The 26152-nt window shown below is 44.8% G+C and overlaps 1 protein-coding gene across 10 annotated transcripts in view; it reads left to right on the top strand.

Moving 5' to 3' along the window:
* TRRAP (transformation/transcription domain associated protein) overlaps positions 1–26152 on the top strand; it is a 202979-nt gene that overhangs the window by 82180 nt on the left and 94647 nt on the right. For all 10 annotated transcript variants that reach the window (XM_084818421.1, XM_084818419.1, XM_084818422.1 and 7 more), the window contains 9 exons: positions 2325–2483; positions 2590–2724; positions 3455–3565; positions 4835–4981; positions 13282–13495; positions 14443–14568; positions 19494–19640; positions 23391–23593; positions 25222–25343. In XM_084818421.1, coding sequence (XP_084674547.1) covers positions 2325–2483; positions 2590–2724; positions 3455–3565; positions 4835–4981; positions 13282–13495; positions 14443–14568; positions 19494–19640; positions 23391–23593; positions 25222–25343 — 1364 coding nt within the window. The remainder of the gene's footprint in view (positions 1–2324; positions 2484–2589; positions 2725–3454; positions 3566–4834; positions 4982–13281; positions 13496–14442; positions 14569–19493; positions 19641–23390; positions 23594–25221; positions 25344–26152) is intronic.

Here is a 26152-nt window from a genome sequence, read left to right as displayed (position 1 = left end):
GGCTTCTTCTCCATTTATTGGTGTTTTTTTTTTTTAAATGTACCGATTTGGTTGTTAGTGCTACCTCCGTATCTTGCTAGGCATTTTTTTAAAAAGCTCACAAACCCAACGTGTTCCCCAAAGAGCAGAAATCCCTTAAAGTGGTGATCTTAATTCGTGCCAAGGGTTAACTTGCCCTTGACTCAAATAACTTCATGAATTGTGTCTGCATCATATAAAACAGCTCACATAGGAACCCTCTGAGATGTTCATAAATGGCTCAGAACACAAATCACATTTGGAACTGTTTATTTTGGTATAAAGCGCTTCATGAAGGGTTGTTTGTGTTGATTTTTAGGCTAGATTGCTTGAGGGCCAGGGGAGTAATTTTTGTGTAGGACAAGAACCATTGCAGTCTTGGTCCAATGAACCCTCTCTCTGCATTTCTAGTCATTTGGACCACTATGCGAAATCAGAGTGCTTGGTTGGTTTTGTCATTTTAGAATGATGCCCCCAAGACTGTTTGCTATTAGTGGGCTCGAGAGAGAGAATCACAAACGAAGATGAAAGTAGTCTGTAATCATTTGGCCAGAGGCACTTAAAATACAATACTTAAACTAGAAAGCTTATCTTTTCCACTTCATTGTAATACTCTAGCCATGCTAGGTTTCAAAGAAATCCGGAGAATAAGTGTGTCAGCAGAGGTATACTTAGTACAACTTGAACTGAGCGAGAGAAGAGTTGGTCGGTTTCTGTCCCTCCCAGTCTTTTAACCTGCAAAGCATATTTATCGGCAGCACAGGCTGAAAAAACCATAGGCTCCTGGACTGAAAGACCACCGCCTCCTCGAATATATTACTACCATCTCTGTATAGCACTATTCAGTGTACGATGTGCTTCACAATTCCTTTTCCTTCCAATGAAGTATAAGACCCTGAGCCTTTGTTCAGACATTATTTTCCTAAACTCAGAAAGCAGCTCAAGTATTTCTGAGCCTAAATTGGGCCAGGTTGCACCCCTAATGTTGTTGTGAGCATGGCAGAATCCACCCCTCATCTAAACCCCCCTCCCCAGTGCTTCCAGAGTCCTTCTCAATTTCTGTACTTACCTTTATTGCTGCTTCAGTGGCAGGAGAATGGAGGAAGGGAGGGCTGGTGTCTCACTCCCTCTTAATTCTGAATTCATAATAAGAGAGGATGTGTGTCTGTCTGTCTGCACCATGGTACCAAGACTGAAACCTGTACACCTGAAACTAGGCATGCATACTAACGGGTCAGTTGGGGTGTGCCCTTTGGCAGTACAATTCTTTACTGATATTCTATCATTCTCCAAGATTTTTTAAACCACTTTGGGAGGTAGTTTTATAATGAAAGAAGATGTGTGTCTGTTCATCCGTGCCATAACATGGAACCTAGACACCTGAAACTTGGCACATTACTAAGGGGACCCTAGGGGTGTGCACCTTGGGGCCATTTTCTTTTTAAAACCCAAGAATTAATTTTAATGACGTTAAATGTGTCCATGTTGTTGAAGTCTGCAGTGACACCTTCAGTAACTAGAGGCAGATTTCCATAACCAGCACATAGCTTTGCAGTCGATACAGTTTGAAGCCAAGGGAGATTAGTGGCTGCGAGACAGAGTTATATGGTTCCTCTGTCCCCCCTACTGTGGGGCAGCCCCTGCTCAGAGGAATGGATTGGACAGACCCCTCCCTCAGAGTGTGGGCATGGTTTTACTCAGACAGGGCTGGCACAATATGTCCAACAGCCATGGATGTTTGCTTGAAGACTTCTCCGTATGAAACTAAGGGCTATTTGAACATGTGCCAGGCTGGATGTGTTCACTGGTAGTTCATATATGCAGAAGCTATACACGTTATAATGTGAGGAATAACTAGGCTACCTGGAGGATTGTCTCTTTGCATATATACCTGCTGGAACTCTTAAGATCATCTCCAGCGGTCCTTCTCTGGGAGCCCCTGCCAAAGGAAATGAGGAGGGTGGCTACCAAAATAGGGCATTTTCTGTTGTGGCACCCTGGTTGTGGAATGAGCTTCCCACAGAGGCTGACGTGGAGCTTATGTTGTGCTCTTTTGGGCATCAAGTGAAGACCTTTTTACTCTCCCAGGCATTTTAGTCTTTCAGTTTCTGTTGTTTTAAATCTGCTACTGTACTTTAAAGCTTTGCGCTGCTGCTAGGTTTTATTTTGGCTTTGATTTTATGCTGTAGTTTTAAACTGTCACGTTGGACTTTATGGTTTTAATTGTTGTGATCCGCCCAGAAGCTTCAGCTATTGGGCGGTACAGAAATTCAGTAGGTGAATAAAATAATTAAAAAATTCTGCAGGTTTACTATCCAGTGAGGCACCATTTAGTGCAGCACATGGTGAGCGCCATGCAGCGGTTGGGCTTCACCCCCAGCGTCACCATCGAGCAAAGAAAACTGGCTGTGGACCTGGCTGAAGTGGTGATCAAATGGGAATTGCAACGAATCAAAGATCAGCAGGTAAGGGGGCTTCAGCGCTTTTGGAATCCGCTGTGACGTTCTCCACTTCTCTGCAAGAAAACCCCCATATTGAATCCCACCTCTTTGACTTGCCTCCTACTCACAGCCGGATTCGGATATGGATCAGGGTGCCAGTGGGGAAGGAGCAAGTTCTGCCTCATCTTCTGTGAAGAGGGGGCTCTCAGTCGACTCTGGGCAAGAAGTGAAGCGGTTCAGGACTGCTACTGGGGCAATAAGTGCTGTAAGGATCCCATTTTTTTCTCCTTGCCTTCTTTGTAAATGATACTTTCCATTTCTTTAGCATTCAGTTTTTTTATACGCTGAGTTTGTGTGTTTACACACTGACATAGCAACTCAACTGGCTGGGATTGCACATAACGCTAAACTTACGGTATGGGTTGTTGAATTCTGGGTTGTCATATTGTGTGAACCCAGCCATGCTCACAAACAATGGTTTGTCAACCATGAACAACCCATGGTTTTTACTTGGGTTGTGAACTCTGGCCAGTTTAAACCAGGGACGGGCAGAATGTAGATCTCCAAATGTTTTGGACTTCCAATTCCCAGCATTCTGAGCTGGCAGGGGCTTCTGGGAGGTGAAATCCAAAACATCTGGAGATCTACCTTCTGCCCACACCTGGTTTAAACCATGGGCTGTCATCATGTGCAAACTCAGAACCATGGGTTGCTCATTGGTTGTTTTGCCAGGCTGCAGAGGCAAGGCTGGTTAAAAAAAAAAAAATCAGTGAATCTACATGCCAGTGCTTCAGTGCCACAAAGGCATTTGGAATACAGGGAGAGAATGGGCAAAGGAGGAGGGAAACAACCCAGGGATTGAGAAAACAAACTGTGGTTTGTTGTCTGACAGTCAAATCCTGGATAGGGCAACAAACCGTGGGTTAAAGAAACCATGGCTTAATGTTATGTGAAAACCTAGTCACTCTTCTTTTTGACATCACATGTGCCCTCAGGTATTTGGACGCAGTCAGTCGCTGCCTGGAGCTGACGCCCTCCTTTCGAAGCCCATCGACAAGCAACACACGGACACTGTCATCAACTTCCTCATTAGAATTGCTTGCCAGGTACTGTGTGCTTCTGAAATGAATGTGAATATTTATTTATTTCATTTCATTTCTATACCGCCCAATAGCCAAAGCTACAATATGAAATATAAAAGCTTAACACCACAATATAACGGTACAACCAGAATAAAACCTAGCAGCAATGCAAGAGGTTTAAAATATGGATTTAAAACACCAGAGCTAAAAGATTAAGAAGTTAAAATGCTAAAATACTGGCAGAATAAAAAGGTCTTCACCTGGCGCCAGAAGGAGAACAACATAGGCGCCAGGTGAACCTCTCTAGGGAGCTCATTCCACAGCTGGGGTGCCATGGCAGAAAAGGCCCTCTTCCTGGTAGCCACCTCCCTCACTTCTTTTGGCAGAGGCTCCCAGAGAAGGACCCCTGAAAATGATCTTAGGGTCTGGGCAGGCACATATGGGAGGGGACGCTCCTTCAGATAACCGGGCCCCAAGCTGTTTAGGGCTTTGAATGTTAATACCAGCATTTTGAATCAGGCCTGGAAATGGACTGATTAGCATCCATTAATAAGGCTTGATTAGCATCAAGAAGTCAACTTCGCTGCTCCACTGGAGGGTGATTTGCAGTGTTTGGTTGCTCCTAATGCAGGGGGGAAAGAATCCTAGAACTATATCCAGTTCCTCTCCTCTCCTTTGGATTTTTCATGGGCAAGGTAGAGTAGTTAGCAGGCAGATCGCCTTCCTCGATATACAACTGTGCGATCGCTAAGATAATCAGAAGAGGTCTTGCTGGTTGTGCCGCGACCAGCAGGTTGCTGTCTGGCAACAACGCCGAAGCGGGCCGTTTCCCTGGTGGCACCCACTTTACAAATTGCCCTCCCCACTGGTATTCGGGAGGTGTCAACTGTGCTAAGCTTGGGTTTGGGCTGTTGGCAGTGCAGGCTAGAGTAAAATTACTGGACAAGCTGAGCACAGCTTCAAATGTTTGGGCACCACTGCCTCCAAGTTTGCACAGGAGACCCTGTCATGGGGCTACCAGGGAAGTAGATCTTTCCTGTTTGATGAATGTGGCTATTGCTTGCTGGGCAGGTCTGCTCCAGCATCCAGAACTAAATCATCATCTGCTGGACCGCTTTGTACAGCGTGCCCTTAATAATATTGCCCCACATTACTTTAACCGAGCCTTTTCTGAGAAGCGAAATGAGGTTACTGTTTTCGCAGGATGTATGATGGCATTAAAATATTAATGAGTTCTAAAAGATTATGATGATAAATGTTTGCTACTTAGCAATTATTCTGGTTAATTGCCAGGTAAATGACAACTCCAACACGGCCGGCTCTCCAGGAGAACTGCTTTCCCGACGCTGCGTTAACCTTCTGAAGACAGCTTTACGGCCAGACATGTGGCCCAAATCGGAGCTCAAACTGCAGTGGTTTGATAAGCTTCTAATGACCGTGGTAAGTTGTGTTTCGCAGCCTTAAAGGCAGCAGTAAGACACAACATAATTAAATGCTTATTAAAGTATCGCGGGTGCATTACGCGTTGTCATGTTCTCCCAAACATGTTGATTCATTTCCAAAATATGAAGACCCTGAGCATGTGTCTCTGTGTGTTGAAGGAAACAGCGTGGTGCTCGCTGTTGAGAACTTGAAATGTCATGTTGGCCCTCTTTAATTGCCAGTTTAATTTGGTGCCATGACTTCGACAATGTTCAGCATAATGGAATTGATTTATGGTCTCAAATAATTACTCCTGTCCTTCTGTTGACATCAGGATTAGGATAAAAAAGTCAACTGCTAAGAACTGGAAAAGAGCGCTGGGTTGGAATGCTCGACTTTGCGCTGCAACGTTGATGGGGTTTTGGCATTTTTAGGCAGGGGTTTTAGAAACATTTGCGTTCCCAGGGAATTGGCCCAAGATTGGCCTTACCAGTACGACATAGGAACTGAGGAACTGCCTTATACTGAATCAGACCACTGACTGGCAGCAGCTCTCCAGGGTTTCAGGCAGGATTCTTTCCTTGCCTTACCTGGAGGATCTGGGGATCGAACCTGGGGCCTTCTGCCTGCAAAGCAGGTGCTCTATCACACTGAGCTATGGCTACCACAAGAGGCTCAGGCTGATTTTTTTTATCCTGCTCTTCCTCAAGGGAGCTCAGAACAGCATCATCAAGCTCTCTCCTTTTATGCTTACAGCAGCCTGCATGGTAGGTCAGGGAGCGATCTAGTGACTGGCTCCGGGCTTGCCCGGTAAGCTTAGTGCAGGGTTGCAGAACCTCTTTCAGCCCAAGGGCTGAATTCCATTTTGCTTCTGGGGGCCGCGTTGTGAGGGGGAGCCGGGGGGGGGGGGAGAAAGGGACAGGGCCAGAATACCCCAAATGCCAGTATATCCTGCTAGCTGCTAAGCTTTAGGGCAGGTATTTCAACCTTTTAGAAAGGTGGCCAAAACAGGGTGAAAGCTAGGATTCCACCAAACTATCGGTGCTTGGGGGAAAGAGGGTGTGGCCTGGGAAAGGGGCTGTGGCTATCAGGGGAACTCCAGAGGGCCAGATTGGGACTCCACAAAGGCCGGAACTGGCCTCGGGGACAGAGGTCCTGCATCCCTGGCGTAATGGCTGAGTGGGGATTTGAACCCTGGTCTCTGTCAGAATTGGATCGTCCTTTCCTTTCGCAATCAGCACCAGAATAGACAAACAGGGTGATGCTATTTGGCTAGAGCCTAGTCTCTCTACAAATGCAGATTCAAGGAAAACTCTCAGGCTTCCCCCAGGCTCTAAACAACTAATCAACATTCTCCAAGCAGAGGAGACGAGCCAGGGGATAGAGAAGTTGCCGGCAGTTTGGGTATGAACCCCACTGACCAGCTAGCTTCGCAGTGATGCCCCTACCTTAGGGTAGCTCCCTCCTACATTGGCTTCCCAGAGAAGCTATCCTGGCAGAGCGTCTGAGCCCTCCCCCTAACTTTTCACGTTTTGCTATAGTGTCTCTCAAGTCACACTCCTCTTCCTCCTCCTCCTCAGAAACTTGTGTTCTGATGGTGGAGGGAGGGGGCAGGGACTCAGTCTGGGCCATCTGTTGATCAGGGTCTTGGGAGGACCCTCTTCCAGCATTTTGGCTCACTAGGGAGGGTCCCTCCCTCAGCCTCAGATCTAGCTGCTGCTCCAACTCTGATTCAGAATCAGAGCTGTCAGACATCTCAAGGTGCTTAGACTCATCCCTGACAGTCTCCCTGTTCTAAGTCCAGTGCTCAGACCGCTACGCTACCTTATGCTGGCTTCCGTGCATGCCCAGGAGGCAGTCAGCGTTGTCCCTTCAAATTGCCATAACAGAGATGGGGTGTGTATGTGTGCTTGCTCGCACATAGCCAAGTGTGATTAAAATCCCCCTCCCCACACCAACGTTCTATCGCGTTGCTGGACACAGTAGAATTCCCCCCCCCCCCCCCCAATTAGAGGCAGCTTGGTAACCACCAAGTGAGAAGCAAGTGGTGGCATACTTGGGAGAAGCTTGGAGAGGCAACTCAGGAGTCTTGCTGGGACAAGGTGTGGGCGTGCCTGCTTTAGAGGGCAGCATTTAAAACAAAACAATTTTATTTTATCAGCATAGTGAGCAAAACAAATGTCAGAGGTTAAGCTTCTGAGGGCTGCATTGCATTGGTGAACCGCTGAGAGATTTTATTATATTCACCGGTATATCAATGCCACAAATAAATGGGTGGATGGATGGATGGATGGATGGATAGATAGATAGATAGATAGATGGGGCAGGGCCACCTACTCAAATTACCAGTATATCCTGCCAGTAACTAAGGCTTAAGGGAAGCATTTCAACCTTTTAGGAAAGGGGGGGGCTGAGCTCCCCGGTAGCTCAGTGGTTAAGGTCCATGTGAGTTGTGTGCCAAGGCTCCAAAGTCAATTCCCAGTTAAAAAGGATCTCAGGAACAGGGCCAGGAAAGACATCTGCTTGAGATGGCAGAGAGCTCCTGCCAGCCAGAATAGAGGGTACCGGGCCAAATGGAGAAACCCTCTGGATGGCTGGAGGAGGAGCAGTGAGACTCTGTCCCCCCTTGTCTTCCCCCTTCCACTTCCCTAGTGCCTCCCTACCATGCCTCTCCCTGCCATATGACTCTTACCTGTTGTGTGTTTGAGGTGGGTGACAGGCTGTAGTGAGCGCAGCGCATGCCAGCCTCCTCGTAGGAGGCTCAGGCCCACGGGCCATGTCTGGGCCTCCAAGGTTCCTCAGGTGGCTTCGGCCCCCCTGACTGCCAACTGTTTGGTGGCTGTCCAGTTTTTGTGTGTCCCATGCTCCCCCCCCCCCCCAGTTCCCATAAGGCTTAGTTACTGGCAGCATGAGCTTTAAGGTGCAGTCCTGTTGGGCGGGCTGTGCACCTCCAGACTCAGAGGCTGATGGCCATTCAGTGCAGAGCGGGAGGAGCGGCAGAGGCAGTCTTTGCCTCCCCACTCCTCCCACTCTCTATTTTAGCTAGGTGGACTTCTTCGCCTGTCTAGCTGGGGCTCATCGGAGGGGGAGGGAAGGAGGCTGGGGAGGCCTGGGAAGACAGCGCAACTCGCCCTCTCCAGTCCCCTCCCCTTTCCAGCCACCGAAATGCCCCCTTTAACCCCTTTTGCAATCTCAGAGAGGCAGCAGGCGCGATTCTTTCTGTGCTGGCTGCAAGGGGGAGGGGGCGGGGAGCACAGATTCCCAGGTCTGAGGTTGGACTGCTGTCTCCCACTTCGGATCCAGGAATTGGAAATATCCAATGCCCCCCCCCCCCCGACACTGTCTGCGGGGCCATAGGATTGCTTTCTTAAGCTAAGAACATGCTGGTATTTTTATTTATTTTGTATCGTTTTGTTTTGTTTTGACATTTCTATACTGCCCAACAGCCAAAGCAATTCTGGCCTCGCCCACCACTAGAACGCAGCCCCCAAGAGCTTCTCTGAAATGGGATTTGACCCTCGGGCTGAAGGAGCCTCTGCTTTATCCCTTCCCATCTCCTTGAGGTCACCGTCACCCAACACCTGTGCAGCAACAGCAGCGTTGAGGCTGCTGCTCTTGGTGCATGCGCGTGTGTAGCATGTATGTAAAAGGTAGGGAATGGTTTGAGAGCTAGGCTGAGAGATTTGGGGTGTGTGGAGCACGCAGAAGTATGAAAATTTCGACAGCTGCGAGAGAGGGAAGCTGGTATCTTTGAACGTGTATCTGCACCAGTAATGTGTGATACTGAACATTTTCTGGGCATCCAAATGGACCCTTAACAGCTGTCTAATGAATGCCACTGATATGAGCAATAGCCTTGCTCGTTGTTCTGTATGGATGCCAATTGCCCCATTTTGCATTATAAGCAGCAGTCTGGGATATTTATTTTATTCATTATCAGGCATGTATAGCATAGAGCTTATACTATACTTGTCTATTAATGAATACAATAAATATCTCCAACTGTAGCGTCCATTGCAAAATGCGACAATTAGACTTTAGAAGAGTTCATCCTATGTTTGGGGGCTGTATGTGGATCCAGCCCCTGAAAATAACATTAAGTCTTTGAAACGATGGTCCCTTCCATGGTGTTTCAACCCAGGGCCTTGATGTGCAAAGCAGCACTCCCTGGGGAGGGCAAGACAGCGGCTGGGTGGGGGGACACATAAGCCACCCTTCCTCCTCTTCTTCGACCCTGCCCTCATTAGTGAAGTTTTGTGTATGCTCTGAGAAGTACAAAATTGGAGGGCTCCCACCCATCTGTCTCTTCTCTTTTAGCGTATTGTCGTTGTATGTTAACTTCACTTTTTGGTGATTTGGGACATAATGGATCTGTGGAGCCTCCTTTTACTACTTGAATGGGATTTTCTCCCGCTTGAGCTTTAAGGACCCTCCCAGTTTTTGAAAACATGACCATTTTTATATATATATATATATATATATATATATATATACACACACACACACACACACACACATACACACACACATACATACATACACACACACACACACACACACACACACACACTTTTCCCCACTCTTCCTCTAAAGCAGGGATAGGGAATTTATCCCCCCACCCCACAATCAGATGTTGTTGGATTGCAACTCCCGTCATCCATTACTGTTGGCTGCACTCCACTAAATTAGATACATGAAGTGTTGTCCTGAGGAAGGACAACATTTAAAAGGAAGGACTTCTTCACACAGTGCATAGTTAAATTATGGAATTCACTTTCACAAGATGTAGTGATGGCCGCCACTTTGGATGGCTTTAAAAGGGGATTGGACAAATTCCTGGAAGAGAAGGTGATCAGTGGGTACTAGTCCTGATGGCTGTATGCTACCTCCAGTATCAGAGACAATATGCCTATGAACATCAGTTGCTGGGGAACATGGGTGGGAGGGTGCTATCGCACTCATGTCCCGCTTGTGGGTCTCCCACAGGCAGCTGGTTGGCCACTGTGTGAACTGAACGCTGGACTAGATGGACCCCTGGTCTGATCCAGTAGGACTCTTCCTAGGTTATGTTCTTATGTCCTGAGTTACACATGTGTATATTTGTGGAGACAGAGGCAGTCAAATACATGCAGTTGTGGGGAGGGGGGATCATAGAATAGTAGGGTTGGAAGGGGCCTACAAGACCTCTGAGTCCAACCTCCCTCCTGTTCAATGCAGGAATCCAAGTCAGAGCATCCCTGACTGATGGCTGTCCAGCCTCGTCTTGAATGCCTCCAGTGTGGGAGAGCCCACCACCTCCCTAGGTCATTGGTTCCATGGTCATGTTGCTCTAACAGTCAGGAAGTTTCTCCTGATGTTCATCCGGAATCTGGCTTCCTGTAACTTGAGCCCATTATTCCGTGTCCTGCATATTTACATCCTGGATGTAAATAATGAGATCAGAAGGAAATGGAACGCAGAAAGGACTTTCAGTCTGTTTTATATATTACTACGTCATAAGAAATGTGTTCGTTCTGCTCACACAGATGTCACTGTTCCTCCTCTTTACCAGCTGAGCTGCTAGTTAGCTTGTTCTTTACAGGTCGTTGTGGTCACAGTTCAGTTTTCTTTTAGCAGTTTGGCTTTAGAGCTTGGCAGGTTCCCTTATAGCGACCCCTTCCCTTTCTTTCTTTTTAAAAAAATGCACATGTCATCCTCTGATTGCTCTATAAGTCAACTCGACAGCATTTCCATTAAAATTCAGCGCTTGGTAACCAACGCCAGGCACGCAGGGGAAGATCAAACTGAATTACTTAGCAGCTACTCTGCACATTTTCTCCCTTCTTACAAATGAAGCGGTATTACATAGCGCTGTAAGAATTATCTTTGGCCTGCCTTCCCCATTCTGAATAATTGAATGCAAATCTATTATTCTAGCACTTGTCACTGGCTCTTGAGTTGTGCCGCGAAAGCAGCACGCGTTGGGAGCCAAATAAGATGGTCTTGCTCTCCTTTGTTCCACAGAAGATCTTCCTGCTGGAGGCCTGTTTGGCCTGGGGCAAAGGGAGTTGGTTTAAGGAATGACTGACAAACCTACTGAGTAGTTGAAAATTGAGGTTCCATCATGTCTTGTTGGACAGAAGGAGTACATTGCCATGCAATGTGAATGTGTAGCACCTAGACCGGGGGGAGGGGGGGCAAATTCAGGCAGTTCTCCCCGCCCCCCCCGCACCAGATCTGCCACGGGCCGCGCTTCCCCTGCCACTGCCCCACCCCATAAAAAAAGGGGGGGGGGACAAGCTCAACGTGTCCATTCTAAGCCTCTGTAGCCACTACGAAGGCTTAGAAAGGACAAAGGTAGCTTGTTTTTTGTGAACCGCCCAGAGAACTTTGGCTATTGGGTGGCGTAGAAATGAAAATGAATAAATGAAAATTAATAAAAGGCGTTTGTCCATTCCTGGCCTCTGTGACTTTTTCTCCCCCTTAAAAATAAAAAAAAAATGGGCTTCTGGGGGCGGGGGTAGTGGGGGTTGCACTGAGTGAGGCAATGGGGGCTGCATGTAGCTGCAAACCACGCGTTGCCCACCTCTGACCTAGACAGTTTATTACCCACTCTCCGATGCCATTGATAGGTTGTCCAATGTGGCTCTTAGAGGGCTTGGGTTACTTGCACAGCCTGCTTTACTGTGGCTGGCAGTCTTTGGCACTACTATGTGAAAGCTGCCTGATAACAGGTCAGACTCCCAACAGCATGACTCATGTTGTATCATCATAGAATAGTAGGGTTGGAAGGGGCCTACAAGGCCATCGTCCAACACACGTAGTCCAACAGACGTGGAGGGCACCAGGTTTGGCATGGCTCCTTTAGGGGAATTTTAGGCGGAGACTGGCACTGAGCGTCCTGTTTCCTGTTGTGCCAGTCTCTTGAGATTCAGAGGGGCTGGTGGAGAGAACTGAGAACTTTACACATGTCTGTGTAAAGGGGACGGGGGACTTTATCAACCCAAGAAGCTTATGTTTTTATTGAAGGTTATCACACGATTAAAAATTGTGTAGTTATGAGTTTTAGCCGATTGATTAGTCAAGTGAATTCGCATATGAATGAAAACAGTAGTTCTGAAGCAAAAAAAGAGAGCATACTTTCTTGGCTTTGAGATGGTACACGCTTAAGTTGCAGCTGGGATCATCTTTGAAGAGGCATTCTCCTTTATGTGAAGAAAAAAGGCGGCCAGGTTGTGTGTGTGTCTCCCACGATGGTGCTTTCTATCTGCATTGGTGTTTTTTTTTTAAACAGGACCGTGTATTGAACACAACAAAATTTCCTGATTAATCAGCCTCCTTTTCAGTTGATCAAATGGTTAAAAAAAAAAAGGTTAAACAGTTAAAAAAGCAGATCTGCTTTTAATATTGTATAACTTTTAAAAAAAGCAACGCCCTCCCCTGCCCCCCAACGTACACATATTTTGGGATACTTTTGATTTTCCTATGCAGTTCACTGGAACTAGATCCCGGTTTTCAAAGAACTGAATTGCACATAGAATAAATACTTTTGTGGTGGGGTGAGGGAGACCTGGATCAGGTTTCTGCCCCCCCCCCCCACCACAGGTGTTCATTTGAAAACTGCCTGGTTGAAGACTGAAGGGTTTCAAATCATGTGATCATGGCCAGTGAATACAAAGAGTTTGGGGGTGGAGGTCATGGACACAAGCCTGCTCTCCCCTTCCACGTGCTGATTCTAAATGAGCTTTGACTGTGTGAAAAGGGCTTATGCTCTTCAGAAATGGAGTGTGCGTTTTGCCCCGCAAGCTTGCAGTGTTGAAGACAGGACTGGTGTAACAATGCAAACCACTGCTTTATTGTGGATACCTGTATGTAGGAACATACGTAGGCACAAAGAAAGCTGCGTTATATGGAATCAGATGCTTGGTCCATCTAGTCAGTATTGTCAACACTGACCGGCAGCAGCTCTCTCTCCATGGTTTCAGGGAAGAGCTTTTCCAGCCCTACCTGGTGTTTGAACCTGGGACCTTCTACATGCAAAGCAGGTGCTCTACCACTGAGCTATCGCCCCTCCTGAAATAGAACCATGGGAAGCCGCCTTATACCAAGCAGACCCTTGGTCCATCTAGCCCGGTATTGTTGACACTGACTGGCAGGGGTGGCTCTCCAGGGTTTCAGGCAGGAGTTTTTTCAGCCCTGCCTGGAGATGCCAAGGATCGAATCTGGGACCTTCTGCGTGCAAAGTATGTGCTCTACTACTGAGCTACGGCCCTTGCAAAGCCTGCTGATCTTATCTGAAGGCTCTCCCTCTCTTCTTTCTCCTTGACGTTTCATTCCAGGAGCAGCCCAACCAGGCCAACTTTGCCAATATTTGTACTGGATTGGAAGTCCTCAGCTTTCTCCTAACCGTACTCCAGTCTCCGGCGATTCTGAGTAGCTTCAAACCCCTGCAGCGAGGGATAGCCTCTTGTATGACCTGCAGCAACACCAAGGTTCTGAGGGCCGTCCACACCCTGCTTTCTCGCTTGATGAGTAACTTCCCTACAGAACCGAGTATGTTGGGGTGGGGGGGCCCTCCTCCCCTTCCTCCCATTTCGAAAGAAGTTGTGACACCAGGGAAAGAGGGTGGAACATCCCTAAATATGCAGTCCCCTCATTTGTGCTGGGTTTTATGGATACTTTTTGTTGTTGTTTAAAAAAAGCTTGCACTTTCAACCCCAATTAAAAGAAAAGTTGAAATAAGTAATCATGAGGAATACATCATTATCCGGCAGCATAAAAACTTAATAACCTGTGGCAGTTATTGCTTTGGCTCAAGAAATGCATGTCATAAATTTAATGTCTTTTGCAATTACCATTTTTTCTGCTTTGAAGGTGCAGTTTTTCAGTTGTTGAACATGGCCATTTTAATAAGACAAGAAAGGGAAATTGGGTGTAAAGGCAGACCTTGAGTAACAGAGAATCAGTGGGAAGAGTAAGAAAGAAGGCTAATGGCACAATTCTATGCATGTTTAAACAGAAAACAAGCACCCTATAACTCCCAGCTCCATGCTGGCTAGGTAATGCTGGGAGTTGTAGGACTTCTTTCTGTCTTAAACACGCATAGGATTGTGCCCTAAGGTGGCAATCCTATACAACGTACCTCGGAGTAAGCTCCATTTAACTTAATGGGGCTTACTTCTGAAAAGACATATAGGATTGCGCTGTAAGTTGCTGCAACTAAATTCAGAATATCGCCACCAGGGAAAATATCTTATGGTGTCTCCCCCGCCCCCCCATTGCTTGAAAGGTTGCAGACTCTTTACATTTCAAGTAAGAAATGTAGCGAGGAGTCCTTGAGCAGCTACAGAGAATCAATACCCAAGGTAACTGTAATGTACTGCGAGCAGTGTAACATCCTGGCATGCGTGTTTGCACACCTGAGGCGACTCGAGGGGAAGACTGTAGAAATGAATGCATATAAATCTATCTTTTTTGGATTGCTGTTAACTCTGGTGTAGGTACCTCGACTGTTGCCTCCAAGTATGAAGAACTGGAGTGCCTCTATGCCGCTGTTGGGAAGGTTATTTATGAAGGACTTACTAATTATGAAAAAGCTACAAACGCCAACCCTTCTCAGCTTTTTGGTAAGTTTCTGACATATTGCATCATTTGGGGTATATTGAGTTATTCACCAGCAAGATCATTAGCTGCAGGCTTCTAGTTTATCTCAAAGCCCCTCTTTAAACCAGCCTTCCCCAACCTGGTGCCCTCCAGATGGGTTGGACTACAACTCCCAGCATGCCCCAGCCAGCATGCATGCACACACCTGCTTTATAAAAAAAGAAAAGAAAAAAGTACTTTAAAAAGCCAAGGCCAGCTTGATTACACGCATCAGCCTGGTTGCCAGGTACTTAGAAAATTAGCAGATAATGGCCCTCGGGGCAAATGGAGAAAAAACCCGGACCAATTTGTAATAGAAGTAGCTCCCCCCCCCCCCCCCCGAAAGTGCAGTGATCCATCCCTTGTAAATTGGCAAAGGTGTTTAGTGGTAGGGAAGGTGGTGCCCTAGGTCTAATTTAAGCATACTAATTTAACCATTGTTGTTGTTCAGTCTTTTAAGTTGTGTCGGACTCTTCATGACCCCATGGACCATAGCACGCCAGGCCTTCCTGTCCTCCGCTCTCTCCCGGAGAGTGCTCAAGTTCATATTCATTGCATCAGTGATGCTATCTAGCCATCTCATCCTCTGCCGTCCCCTTCTCCTTTTGCCTTCAATCTTTCCCAGCATCAGGGTCTTTTCCAGAGAGTTTTCTCTTCGCATTAGGTGGCCAAAATATTTGAGCTTCAGCTTCAGTATCTGTCCTTCCAATGAGCAGACAGGGTTGATTTCCTTTAGGATTGACTGATTTGACCTCCTTGCAGTCCAGGGGACTCGTAAGAGTCTTCTCCAGCACCACAGTTCGCAAGCATCAATTCTTCGGTGCTCAGCCTTCCTTATAGTCCAGCTCTCACAGCCATACATTACTACTGGGAAAACCATAGCTTTGATTATACGAACCTTTGTCGGCAAGGTGATGTCTCTGCTTCTTACTATGTTGTTTAGGTTTGCCATAGCTTTCCTCCCAAGGAGCAAGCGTCTTTTGATTTCATGGCTACAGTCACCGTCTGCGGTGATCTTGGAGCCCAAGAAAATAAAATCTGTCACTGCTTCCATTTCTTCCCCTTCTATATGGCAGGAAGTGATGGGACCAGATGCCATACTCTTCGTTATTTGAATGTTGAGTTTCAAACCAGCTTTTGCACTCTCCACTTTCACCCTTAACAAGAGGCTCTTTAGATCTTCTTCGCTTTCTGCCATTAGGGTTGTATCATCTGCGTATCTGAGGTTATTGATAATTCTCCTGGCAATCTTAATTCCAACCTGTGATTCATCCAACCCGGCGTTTCTCATGATGTACTCTGCATATAAGTTGAATAAGCAGGGTGACAATATACAGCCTTGTTGTACTCCTTTCCCAATTTTGAACCAATCAGTTGTTCCATGTCCGGTTCTTGCTGTTGCTTCTTGACCCTCGCACAGGTTTCTCAGGAGACAGGTAAGGTGGTCTGATACTCCCATCTCTTTTAAGAATTTGCCACAGTTTGTTGTGATCCACACAATCAAAGGCTTTAGCGTAGTCAGTGAAGCAGAAATAGACGTTTTTCTGGAATTATCAGGATTTTTTTTCTCTTCTTTGTTTCCAATATGATGCACTCCTTTCAGAGGTAGCTCCGAATGTATTCAATTTATCCTTTACATCTGCAATGTTTCCTTCTTTTTTTGTTTTGTTCATATAATAACTTTTGATTAAACCAGCAGAGGACGTGTTTCTCTTTGGATCTTGTCAAAGAGTTGGTACCACCGATGTGTTGAAATGAATAAACAGTTTGGCAAGTTGGGTCCATCTTAAGCTTGCCACAGAATTGCTTCTGTCAATAATGCGGGCTTGAAATTGCAATGGTTTGGAGAGCTGGCTGCTTTAAATGGCAAATGTCCTTCACTATCCTAGCCTGTGATCTGTGTAGACAGATGTAATTTCACTTTGGGAATTGCCTATTTGTCAGGTGTCAGGTTGTGCTGTAGAACACACTAACCAAGAAAGATACTTCTTATCATTTGTCCAGAACACTCCAAGGTTATAGAGCCTAGCGTTTTATTTTATTTTTCCAGAGCTAGTAGACTGTGTTACTGAAGATTCTCCCCCACCCCCCACCCCCAGTCAAAGTAAGTAACCTGGTTTGCAGAGAACCACAACCCAGAGTGTGGCCTGGCTGACACATAATGACAACCTAGACTGTCGGTTGAGTACAGGTTGTTATTGTTACATGCAAACCCTGCAATATGGTTTAACTATGGGTTGTTAACCATGAACAACCCAGAGTTCACAACCCAACAACAAATCATGGGTTCTCTTCCTGGGTTGTTTGTGGTTAACAACCCATAGTTTAACCATAGTGCAGGTTTGCATGTAACGACAACACATGATTCAGCAACAACCCATACTCAACTCATACTCTGGATTGTTGTTGTATGTGAACCAGGCCAGTAAGTGCAGGTGCTAAAAGGATGCTAAATATCAAGTACCCTTTATGGAAGAAGGAGACAGGAGCAGGAGGCATGTGGAAAATAAATGGAATAAGCTCTGTATTCTCTTGGCTAGTGAAAGTGCAAATCATTTGGAGGATTTCTATAGAATTATTGAGTTATAGCTTGATAGGAAAAGCCTTGGAGATTCAAGGGCTGTGTTTTGACAAGTGTGGATAAAAATCAATGATTTAAAAAACAAACAAAACCCAAAATTGGATTTTTTATGAATTTTTCTAATTTAAATCATTTTATATATTTTTTTAAAAAAACATCATAAATGCTTTTTTTCCTCTTACTTAAAAAAAATGTTACAATTACATTTCATCATAAACATGCTAAACCAATCAAACACGGACAGTTCTTTCAGTTTTTCATCTAATGAAAATGGCTCTGTCCAACTACAAGCTCGTGCTTCTTGAAAGTTCTGAGCTTTCAGTTTCTCTGGCTAAAGTCGCATGCTCAAAGACACAGACTAGACAGGGTTGTTGTCCTGCGCTTCTGTGGTGGTGGAGTTGGGCCAAGCAAGGCAGAGGTGTTAGTTCAGACAGAAAGTCAATATAACAGAGTGGATAAAAAAAAAAAATGACGTTCAAAAAAGTCCCCCAAATCAGCTTTTTGAAATTTTAAATTAGATTTTTTCCTGCCCACCAGCAGTCAAACTTTGCTTTCATAGAATCATAGAGTAGTAGGTTTGGAAGAGGCCTATAAGAACATTGAGTCCAACCCTTTGACCTATCAATCATCGATGTTTCATTTTTGTTTGCTACTTCATTTTTTGTGAGGGCAATGTTGGGCCAAGACAGAATGAAACAGGAAGAGCAACACTGGAAGGAAAGACAGAAGACAAAATTGTCCAGTGTTCATCTTCCTGTATTCTTGTACTACACACACTTACTGGGAGTGAGCCCCACTGAACTCAATGGAACTTATTTCTGAGGAGGCATGTATAATTGCTGTTAACCTCAAAGTGTCACGGGTGCTGGTCATTTTCCCATATTGGTTTTCTTTGAAGGTTTTAAAGCGGGAATTAAAGACTATTATTCTGCCAGGCCTTCCTATTTTAGAACTCTTGTTTCTCTTTGTTGACTGTTATATAAAGTTTTTATACTGTATTGCTTTTATTGTTTTGTTGTTGTTGTTGTTGTTGTTGTTAAATTGTTTTTAACTTTGTACACCGGCTAGAGTATTGTATATATAGGCAGGCTATAAATTGAATAAATGAATAAAAAATAAAAATTATAAAGGCATTCCCTCTATAGGTAAAAAAAGATAGACAGACAGAGATGCAAAGACTGCTTGTAAGAATGAAACAGTGTAAAAAATACTTATTTAGTTGTAAATTGACATAGTTTAATGTCCAGATTTGCACCATTGTTCAGGAAATATATGAAAACATTTAAGTGGGAAACTTGATTTAAGTCAGTGATTTAAATCACTTTTTCCTTTCTGATGTAAATAATTGATTTTAATCACCTTGATGCAAATCAGTCCACCCTGGTTTTGACTGACAAATGTGTCTGACCTGCTACCAGTTTGAAGGCAAGAGTTGCTGTGTAAATAGCATTCAGTAGAGCCCCATCAGTGGTCATGCTCAGGATCAACGTTTATACCACCACCTTGCGTTGGAAAATATTAACTATTCCATCTTTTGAAATGGCTCGATTTTGGGCTTGTGGAGAGAATTTTGCTTGCATATCCGGACGATGTCTTGGCCTAACGTTTTGCTTTATGCTGCATTGAATAATTGCTCCTGCCTTTATTGGCTGGGGTCAGAGTCCTGTTATAGTGGCCTAGGGTTAATTCAGTAAAAGTGGCTTGGCTTGATGGGATGTTTTACTTACTAAATTATGGCTAGAGGATTAGAAATGGGTGAGAGGCATTAGGATTAGCCGTGGCTCTCCAGTGGGAAGGGGGAAGATGGCTTTCCCCTGGTGAGGAGTGAGAATGTTTGGGTGGGGTTGGAAGCAGCAGTGTGAGATAGGGGTACAAAGTATGCCATAGGGTTGGGTTGAATGGGAGGAAGTGATGTTTTGGGAGATAGGGGAATAAAAGCGGTGATAGTATGGCACCAGAAAAGTTTGGGAAGCAGGTGACATCTATTTTGGCATGAAGTCAATGTAGGAGCCCACAAAAAGGAGCTGACTTTTTATTCAGCCGTTTTGACAGCCCAGTTCTATTCCGTCTTGGTTTTTAACTCTGCTAGTGACACATTGCTCAGCGGGAAGAACAGTTGGTTGCCTAAATCCACCCATTAAGAAGTCCTAAATCCACCCGTTCAAAAACCACCAGTTCAAACGTGAGACTTGTCTTTCCCCAATACCATAGAAATAACGTTCGTTATTTGTCGTTGGCTTGTTCAAAATAGGACGGCGACAAATGGTTTCCGGTTTCTTTTATTTTGTTTACATTACCTTCAGCAATGCCTGTTTGTGTGTGTTTTAGGCACTTTAATGATTTTGAAGGCTGCGTGCACCAACAATCCCAGCTACATAGACAGGCTGATCTCAGTCTTCATGCGATCTCTCCAGAAGATGGTGAGGGAGCACTTAAACCAGCAGTCTCAAGCAGGGACAGTGGAAGCGAACACAGGTAACTGACATGTTGCATCTGCACAGTTGCCAGGGTTGAGTGGCATGGTAGAGTAACGTTATCCCTTAACTCGGGGATCAGAGTGCCTTTTAGGAGGCCCTGAGCTTCATAGAACATCCTGGAATATCAAGAGATCTTGATCCCTGTTCGTGAGAAAAAGACGTGGGGATGAAGAAGAATCTATATTGAAAAACAGGGGAGTGAGGAAATTGCTTATGTTCTAGTTCAAGGGCGGAATTAGATATGGTTCTGGCAAACACCCTGCCGCCAACCCCACATTTGCCAAGGGTAACAGGAATGGGCTGGGGCCAGGGGAGGTTTGCCAGGGACGATCATCAGGCATACTCCCCTTCCACATCCGTCAGTCATTGCTGGCAAATGCCCCTACAAGGCTACTTTCCCCCAGCCATGCTCCTTTCCGGATAATGAGCTTGGCAGAGGGGAAACTATTGGGAACTGCAAGGATAAACGAAGGAGAATCAGTGAGCTTGTGAAGAAATAAGGATCCTCTGCCTGGCCACCAATTCTCCCCTGCAAATGTCCTCCAATCTTCACGTTAGCATCATGAGGAAGCTCCAGGGCTGGGAGCCACATAGGTTTCCTTGGCAAATTGGTCACATTCAGATGTCACACTGTGTGGCTTAGTGAGACAGGAATGAACCTAGCTTCCCCCCAGGCTTGCACACTCCCCCTCCCCCTGCTTTTCCTCCTGCGCAACCAGGAGGAAGAGTTTGGGATGTGTCATGGCCTGTTTTGATGAACTGCAGCTTGCCACATTGTACAGCCTCGTAACTGTTGTTGAATGTTAATTATGGTTAATTTAAACAAGCCAGCTTTGTAAATCATGGTGTGCAGTTGGCTTGTGTGAAACTAGCTACAGTTAAGATGAACTGCAGCTTGCTGAGTTCAGTGTCATGGCAAATTGCAGATAATCAGAAACTGACACTTCCGAACTCCTTTTTGCAGCCGGGCTGGGGGGAAGAGGAGAAGGAGAGGGACACTTGAGCCTGGGAGAGGCTGAACTATATTTAGTGTGACATCTGAATGCAGCCATTTTGTTCCGCCCATAGGTGAAAAGTGATTAGACAGAGTGTGAGTCTTCAAAGAAAGGCCATTATGTCTTTTGACTTTTGTGTCCCCTGTTTGTTCCTTCCCCTGTGTTTTTCATTTCTCTGAATTAGATTCTGTACCCATTAGGTTCAAGGCATTGCCATGAGACTTTAGAACAAGGCAGGACACACACACACCCACACACACACAGTACTGTGCAAAAGTCTTAGGCCACCATTAAATTTGTTGTTTTAGCAATGGTATAATGACCATATAGAATTATTTCTCAGTCTCTTCATTAGAATGCAACCAGAAAATACAGGAAATTTGTATGCATCGTTCAACAACAGAAAAAAAATCAGAAAAAACTGCTTCCATAGGCTAAAGTGGCAAGTATTTAGTGTGACCTCACCTTACACTAGAGTAACAGCAGGCATCTGGCTCCCCTAAAAGGACTGGAAGGCCAAGAAAACTTTCAAAGTCTGATGAGAAGTTCCTCATAGTTTCTTCTTTGAGAGATTGGAGGAAGTCCAGCAGGGACCTGGCTCAGCATCTGACAGCTGCATCGGGATGCCAAGTTGACCCTTCTACAGTCTGAAGAAGCTTGGTGAGGAATGGTCTTCGTGGAAGGGTAGCAGCCAAGAAACCACTTTTGCAGAAGGGGAACAGGGTGAAAAGGCTAAGATACGCTAAAACTCACAAAGATTGGAATGAGGATCAGTGGAAAAGAGTATTATGGAGTGGTGAATCCAAGTTTGAAATGTTTGGGTCCAATCGTCGACAATATGTGAGAAGAAGAGTTGGAGAGAGATGGACGAATAAGTGCTTGTGGCCTTCAGTGAAACATGGTGGAGGGTCTGTCCTGGTTTGCGGCTACATTTCTGCCAGTAGTGTTGGCGATCTTGTCCGTATTGATGGGATCATGAATGCTGAAAAGTACAGACAGGTTTTAATTCATCATGCCATTCCTTCTGGAAAGTGCCTGATTGGGAATGGTTTCATTTTTCAGCATGATAACGATCCCAAGCACACTGCTAATGCAGTGAAATCATATTTAGCAAGGAAAACAGCTGATAAAACACTGACAGTCATGGACTGGCCTCCACAGAGTCCAGACCTGAATATTATAGAGGCAGTATGGGATCACCTGGACAGAGAAATAAATAAAAGACAACCTACATCTAAAGAAGAACTCTGGGAAGTGCTGAAAGAAGCCTGGTATAGTATACCAGAAGATTACTTCAGAAAACTTCAGGACAGTCTCCCCAAAAGAGTTCAAGATGTGCTTAGAGCCAAGGGAGGTCACACTAAATACTGACTTATGCCTGTACATATTTCCTGTATTTTCTGTTTGTATCTTAATACAGAGACCAAAAAATAATTATGGATGGTCATTATAACTTTGCTAAAACAACAAAGCTGGTGGTGGCCTAAGACTTTTGCACAGTATTGTATATATATAAGTGCAGAAGCCGAAACGTTTAGCTTAAATATATATCTTTTAATACTCTGTGGTTAGTCTTTCTATCTTTCATATATAGAGATACACATACACACACACACACACGGGGAGATATGATAGCACTCTTCAAGTACTTGAAAGGTTGTCACAGAGAGGAAGGTTGGACTTGATAGTCTTATAGGCCCCCTCCAAACCCTACTATTCTGTGATTCTATGATTCTATTATCTCTTCTTGAGCATCCCAGAGTGCAGGACATGGAATAATGGGCTCAAGTTAGAGGAAGCCAGATTCCGGCTGAACATCAGCAAAAACATCCTGACTGTTAGAGCAATGCAACAATGGAACCAATGACCTAGGGAGGTGGTGGGCTGTCCCACACTGGAGGCATTCAAGATGAAGCTGGACATCCATCTGTGAGGGATGCTTTGACCTGGACTCCTGCACTGAGCAGCGGGTTGGACTCGATGGCTTTGTAGGCCCCTTCCAATTCCACTATTCTGTGATTCTATTATCTCTTCTCGATCATCCCAGAGTGCAGGACACGGAATAATGGGCTCAAGTTACAGGAAGCCAGATTCTGGCTGAACATCAGGAAAAACGTCCTGACTGTTAGAGCAACACGGCAATGGAACCAATTCCGTAGGGAGGTGGTGGGCTCTCCCACACTGGAGGCATTCAAGATGAAGCTGGACAGCCATCTGTCAGGGATGCTTTGACTTGGATTCCTGCACTGAGCAGGGGGTTGGACTCGATGGTCTTATAGGCCTCTTCCAACCCTACTATTCTGTGATTCTATGATATATATATATATCCACAATGGATCCAGAGCCTCCTTGTTGTTTTGCTGTTGTGCCACTTTACACCAACCTCTAAATACATACACGCACACACATACATGAATAAGCAACTATTGGTTGGTTCCTAAATCTTCAAGGAGTAGAAATGCCAGGTATATTAAGTCATGTTCTTACTTCCAGGAATCCTTAATTAAGTAGGAATGGATTATGGTATTGAAACAATATTGATGCATGTCTTCAGCTACTTGGTGCAGCTTTTATATAAATGTTCTTTGGAAACCATACACAGAAGCAGTTCTGTGACTTGTGGAATCGTCCTCCTACTTGAACGCAATCCCCATCATTTGCCAGGGAAGTGTCAATCGTGCTGTCTATCCCAGCACACTGAATCTACGCACTGTCAAATAATACATGTAGTTCTACTCTGATTCTGTCCATAGCCGGTACAAGTGAATTGGTCATGCTGAGCTTAGACTTGGTGAAAACCCGCCTTGCTGTGATGAGCATGGAAATGAGGAAGAACTTCATCCAAGCTATTCTAACATCTCTCATTGAAAAATCAAACGATGCCAAAATCCTTCGTGCCGTAGTCAAAATAGTGGAAGAGTGGGTGAAAAACAACACTTCGATGGCTGCCAACCAGGTACTCTGAAGGGTGTAACACTTACTATAGAGTGCAAAAGAAACTTCTTACTGTACCTTTGTCCTACAAGATGTTGGCTCACCTAATCTGAGAGCCAATGTGGCATAGTAGTTGGAAGGCCGGACTAGAACTAGGAAGATGCGAGTTCAAACCCCCACTCAGCCACAAAGCTAACCAGGTGGCTTTGTACCAATAAATATTTTCAGCTCAACCACCCGGGTTTATGATGCGAATAAAATTGGGAGGAGGGTGTCATGTACATTCCCCTGAGCTCCTTGAAAGAGGGGCAGGGTGAAAATGTGGTAAATAAAAGCACTGAAAAGTTGAGTGAGCACAGGAACGTATAGCAGCCTGGTGCCTTCCAGATGTTTTGGACTACAACTCCCAGCATTCCCGACTATTCACCCTGCTGGCTGGGTGCTGATGGAAGTCCAGAACATCTGGAGGGCACCAGATTGGAGAAGGCTGTCTTGGAAGGTATGCTTTTAATTATGTGCTTCCAGTTTAAAGGCTGTGTTCCAAAAGAGACATTGACACTGGGTGACAAGTTGTGATTCTCTTAATGATGCTCTTACAATATCAGTACCGAAGAAGGCTCGGCAACATAATGGTCGCCTGCTGTCCAATACTTGTGTTCTTCCTCTTGTGCCTTCTCTGTTTGGGTCCAAAGCAGCGGCACCAGGAGACTTTTTTTCTTGTTGCAATGTTAGCCACATGCTCTGGGATTTTGTAGCAGAAATGCCATCCTCCTTTTGTGCGGCCCTAGAGACAAAGTGATTTTGATTTGTGTGTGTGTGTGTGTGTGTGCTTTTGATTGTTTGATTTTTGATTTTGAGGGGTGTGTGGGCAAGAGGTGGCTAAAAGGGATGTCTTAGAGCCTAGACTTCTAATAATTTATCGGCTTTTACATTCATCCAGCCGTTGAAAAATAGGCAAGAATATAGTTATCCTTATATTTTGCAATATCTAATACCTTTAATTTCAGTCTTTTTAAAACAATCAAATTCCCATAAAATATCTACTCTCGTTAGAGTGGTAGCAGCATTTTAGGTAAGCCAAGGTTTTTGTGCATAGTGTATGGCTTTTCTAGTCATGAGTGAAGTTTGGGGTAGATTAGTTGTATGTGCAGTGAACCCTTGAAGGAATGGGGGTGGGATGACAGAAACTAACTCTTTATTCAGTGTGTGAAAATAGGAATACAGATGGATTCTACGATGGGGGTGTTAGTATGAGGTGAAGAATATAGCTATTCTGAGCAAATGAACATTTGTTGGTAAAATGTTCTCAGATGTTACTTGCAACACTTCTAATGTATACTGAATGCCATCTTCTTCTCCTTGTTGGGGTGGGGGCAGTATTTCTAATGCACTTTCAGTTACTTATTCTGCACTACATTTCAGTGCCAATGTGTATAGCTAAATGTTTCAAAACATATTACTGATGGAAATCAACTCATGAAGAGTTTTGAGCATTATGTTTGCATGTAAATGCATCTACGGCTGCATTCTAGGACTGGTACATTGCGGGGATTCCACAAAATGCTTGTCTTTGGAGGCTGCCGTTGCTTCACCATGTTAAAGGCAAAGTGGAAAAACTAAATATGTTCTCCTTTTTCTTTTTAAAAACAGACACCTACACTTCGAGAGAAGTCCATTTTGCTCGTAAAAATGATGACCTACATTGAAAAACGTTTTCCAGAAGACCTTGAATTAAATGCCCAGTTCCTAGACCTTGTTAACTATGTCTATAGGTAAATTATAGCAATTAATCAACTGGTTCAGCTTACTGGTTCATAATTTGTACATGCATGACCTTAATAAAATACCATCCATCTTTTGAAGCTAAGGTTAGGGGCGGGTAAAATGACAGTCCATTTCTCCAAGGTTTCAGTGATTGTATTTGCATGTTCACACCTATTCAAATTCCAAGTCAATCTCATTCAGTTCTTCTAAGTGAAAGGAAAATATGTGGTAGCACCCTGTACATTGCATCATATTTTCTATCCACTGATAACTGCCAAAATTATACAGTAGTACCATAAGTAATAATGGATTTTAGGAATTCAGAATGTTCATTTTGTAATAGTTCACTAATTTGTTTGGTCTTTTTTTTTTTTTTAGCAATTAATTAAATCCATTTCTTTTGCTTTTACTAAAAGTAATTCTTTAACAACTTAATTGCTATTTGGCAAATATTTCATTGGTCACATTTCCAGCCCTACTACATTTCATGAATGCAAAACATTTATAGCTCATGGGTAAGATCTCCCATTCCCTATTAACAGCTTTCCCCAACTTGGTGCCATCCAGATGTGTTGGACTACAACTCCCATAATCCCCCAGGGAGATTGGGGAAGGCTGCCCTACAAGCAGTGGAGGCTGTTGGCTCCGATTTCAGTGGGGCGGTGAATCCATTCTGGGTTTTAGTCAGAACCAGCTAGAACTTTAAAGGAGCTATCCAAGATGCTGAAGCTTATTACCTTGAGACTTTGGAACAGGGCAGGACACACACACACACTCAAACATATGCATATATATAAGGGTGGAAGCCAAAACATTT

The sequence above is a fragment of the Heloderma suspectum genome, chromosome 12, assembly GCF_057233095.1.
Source record: "Heloderma suspectum isolate Gila_16-S chromosome 12, 16-S_ref, whole genome shotgun sequence".
Taxonomy (NCBI): domain Eukaryota; kingdom Metazoa; phylum Chordata; class Lepidosauria; order Squamata; family Helodermatidae; genus Heloderma; species Heloderma suspectum.
This window is presented reverse-complemented; position numbering and strand designations above follow the sequence as displayed.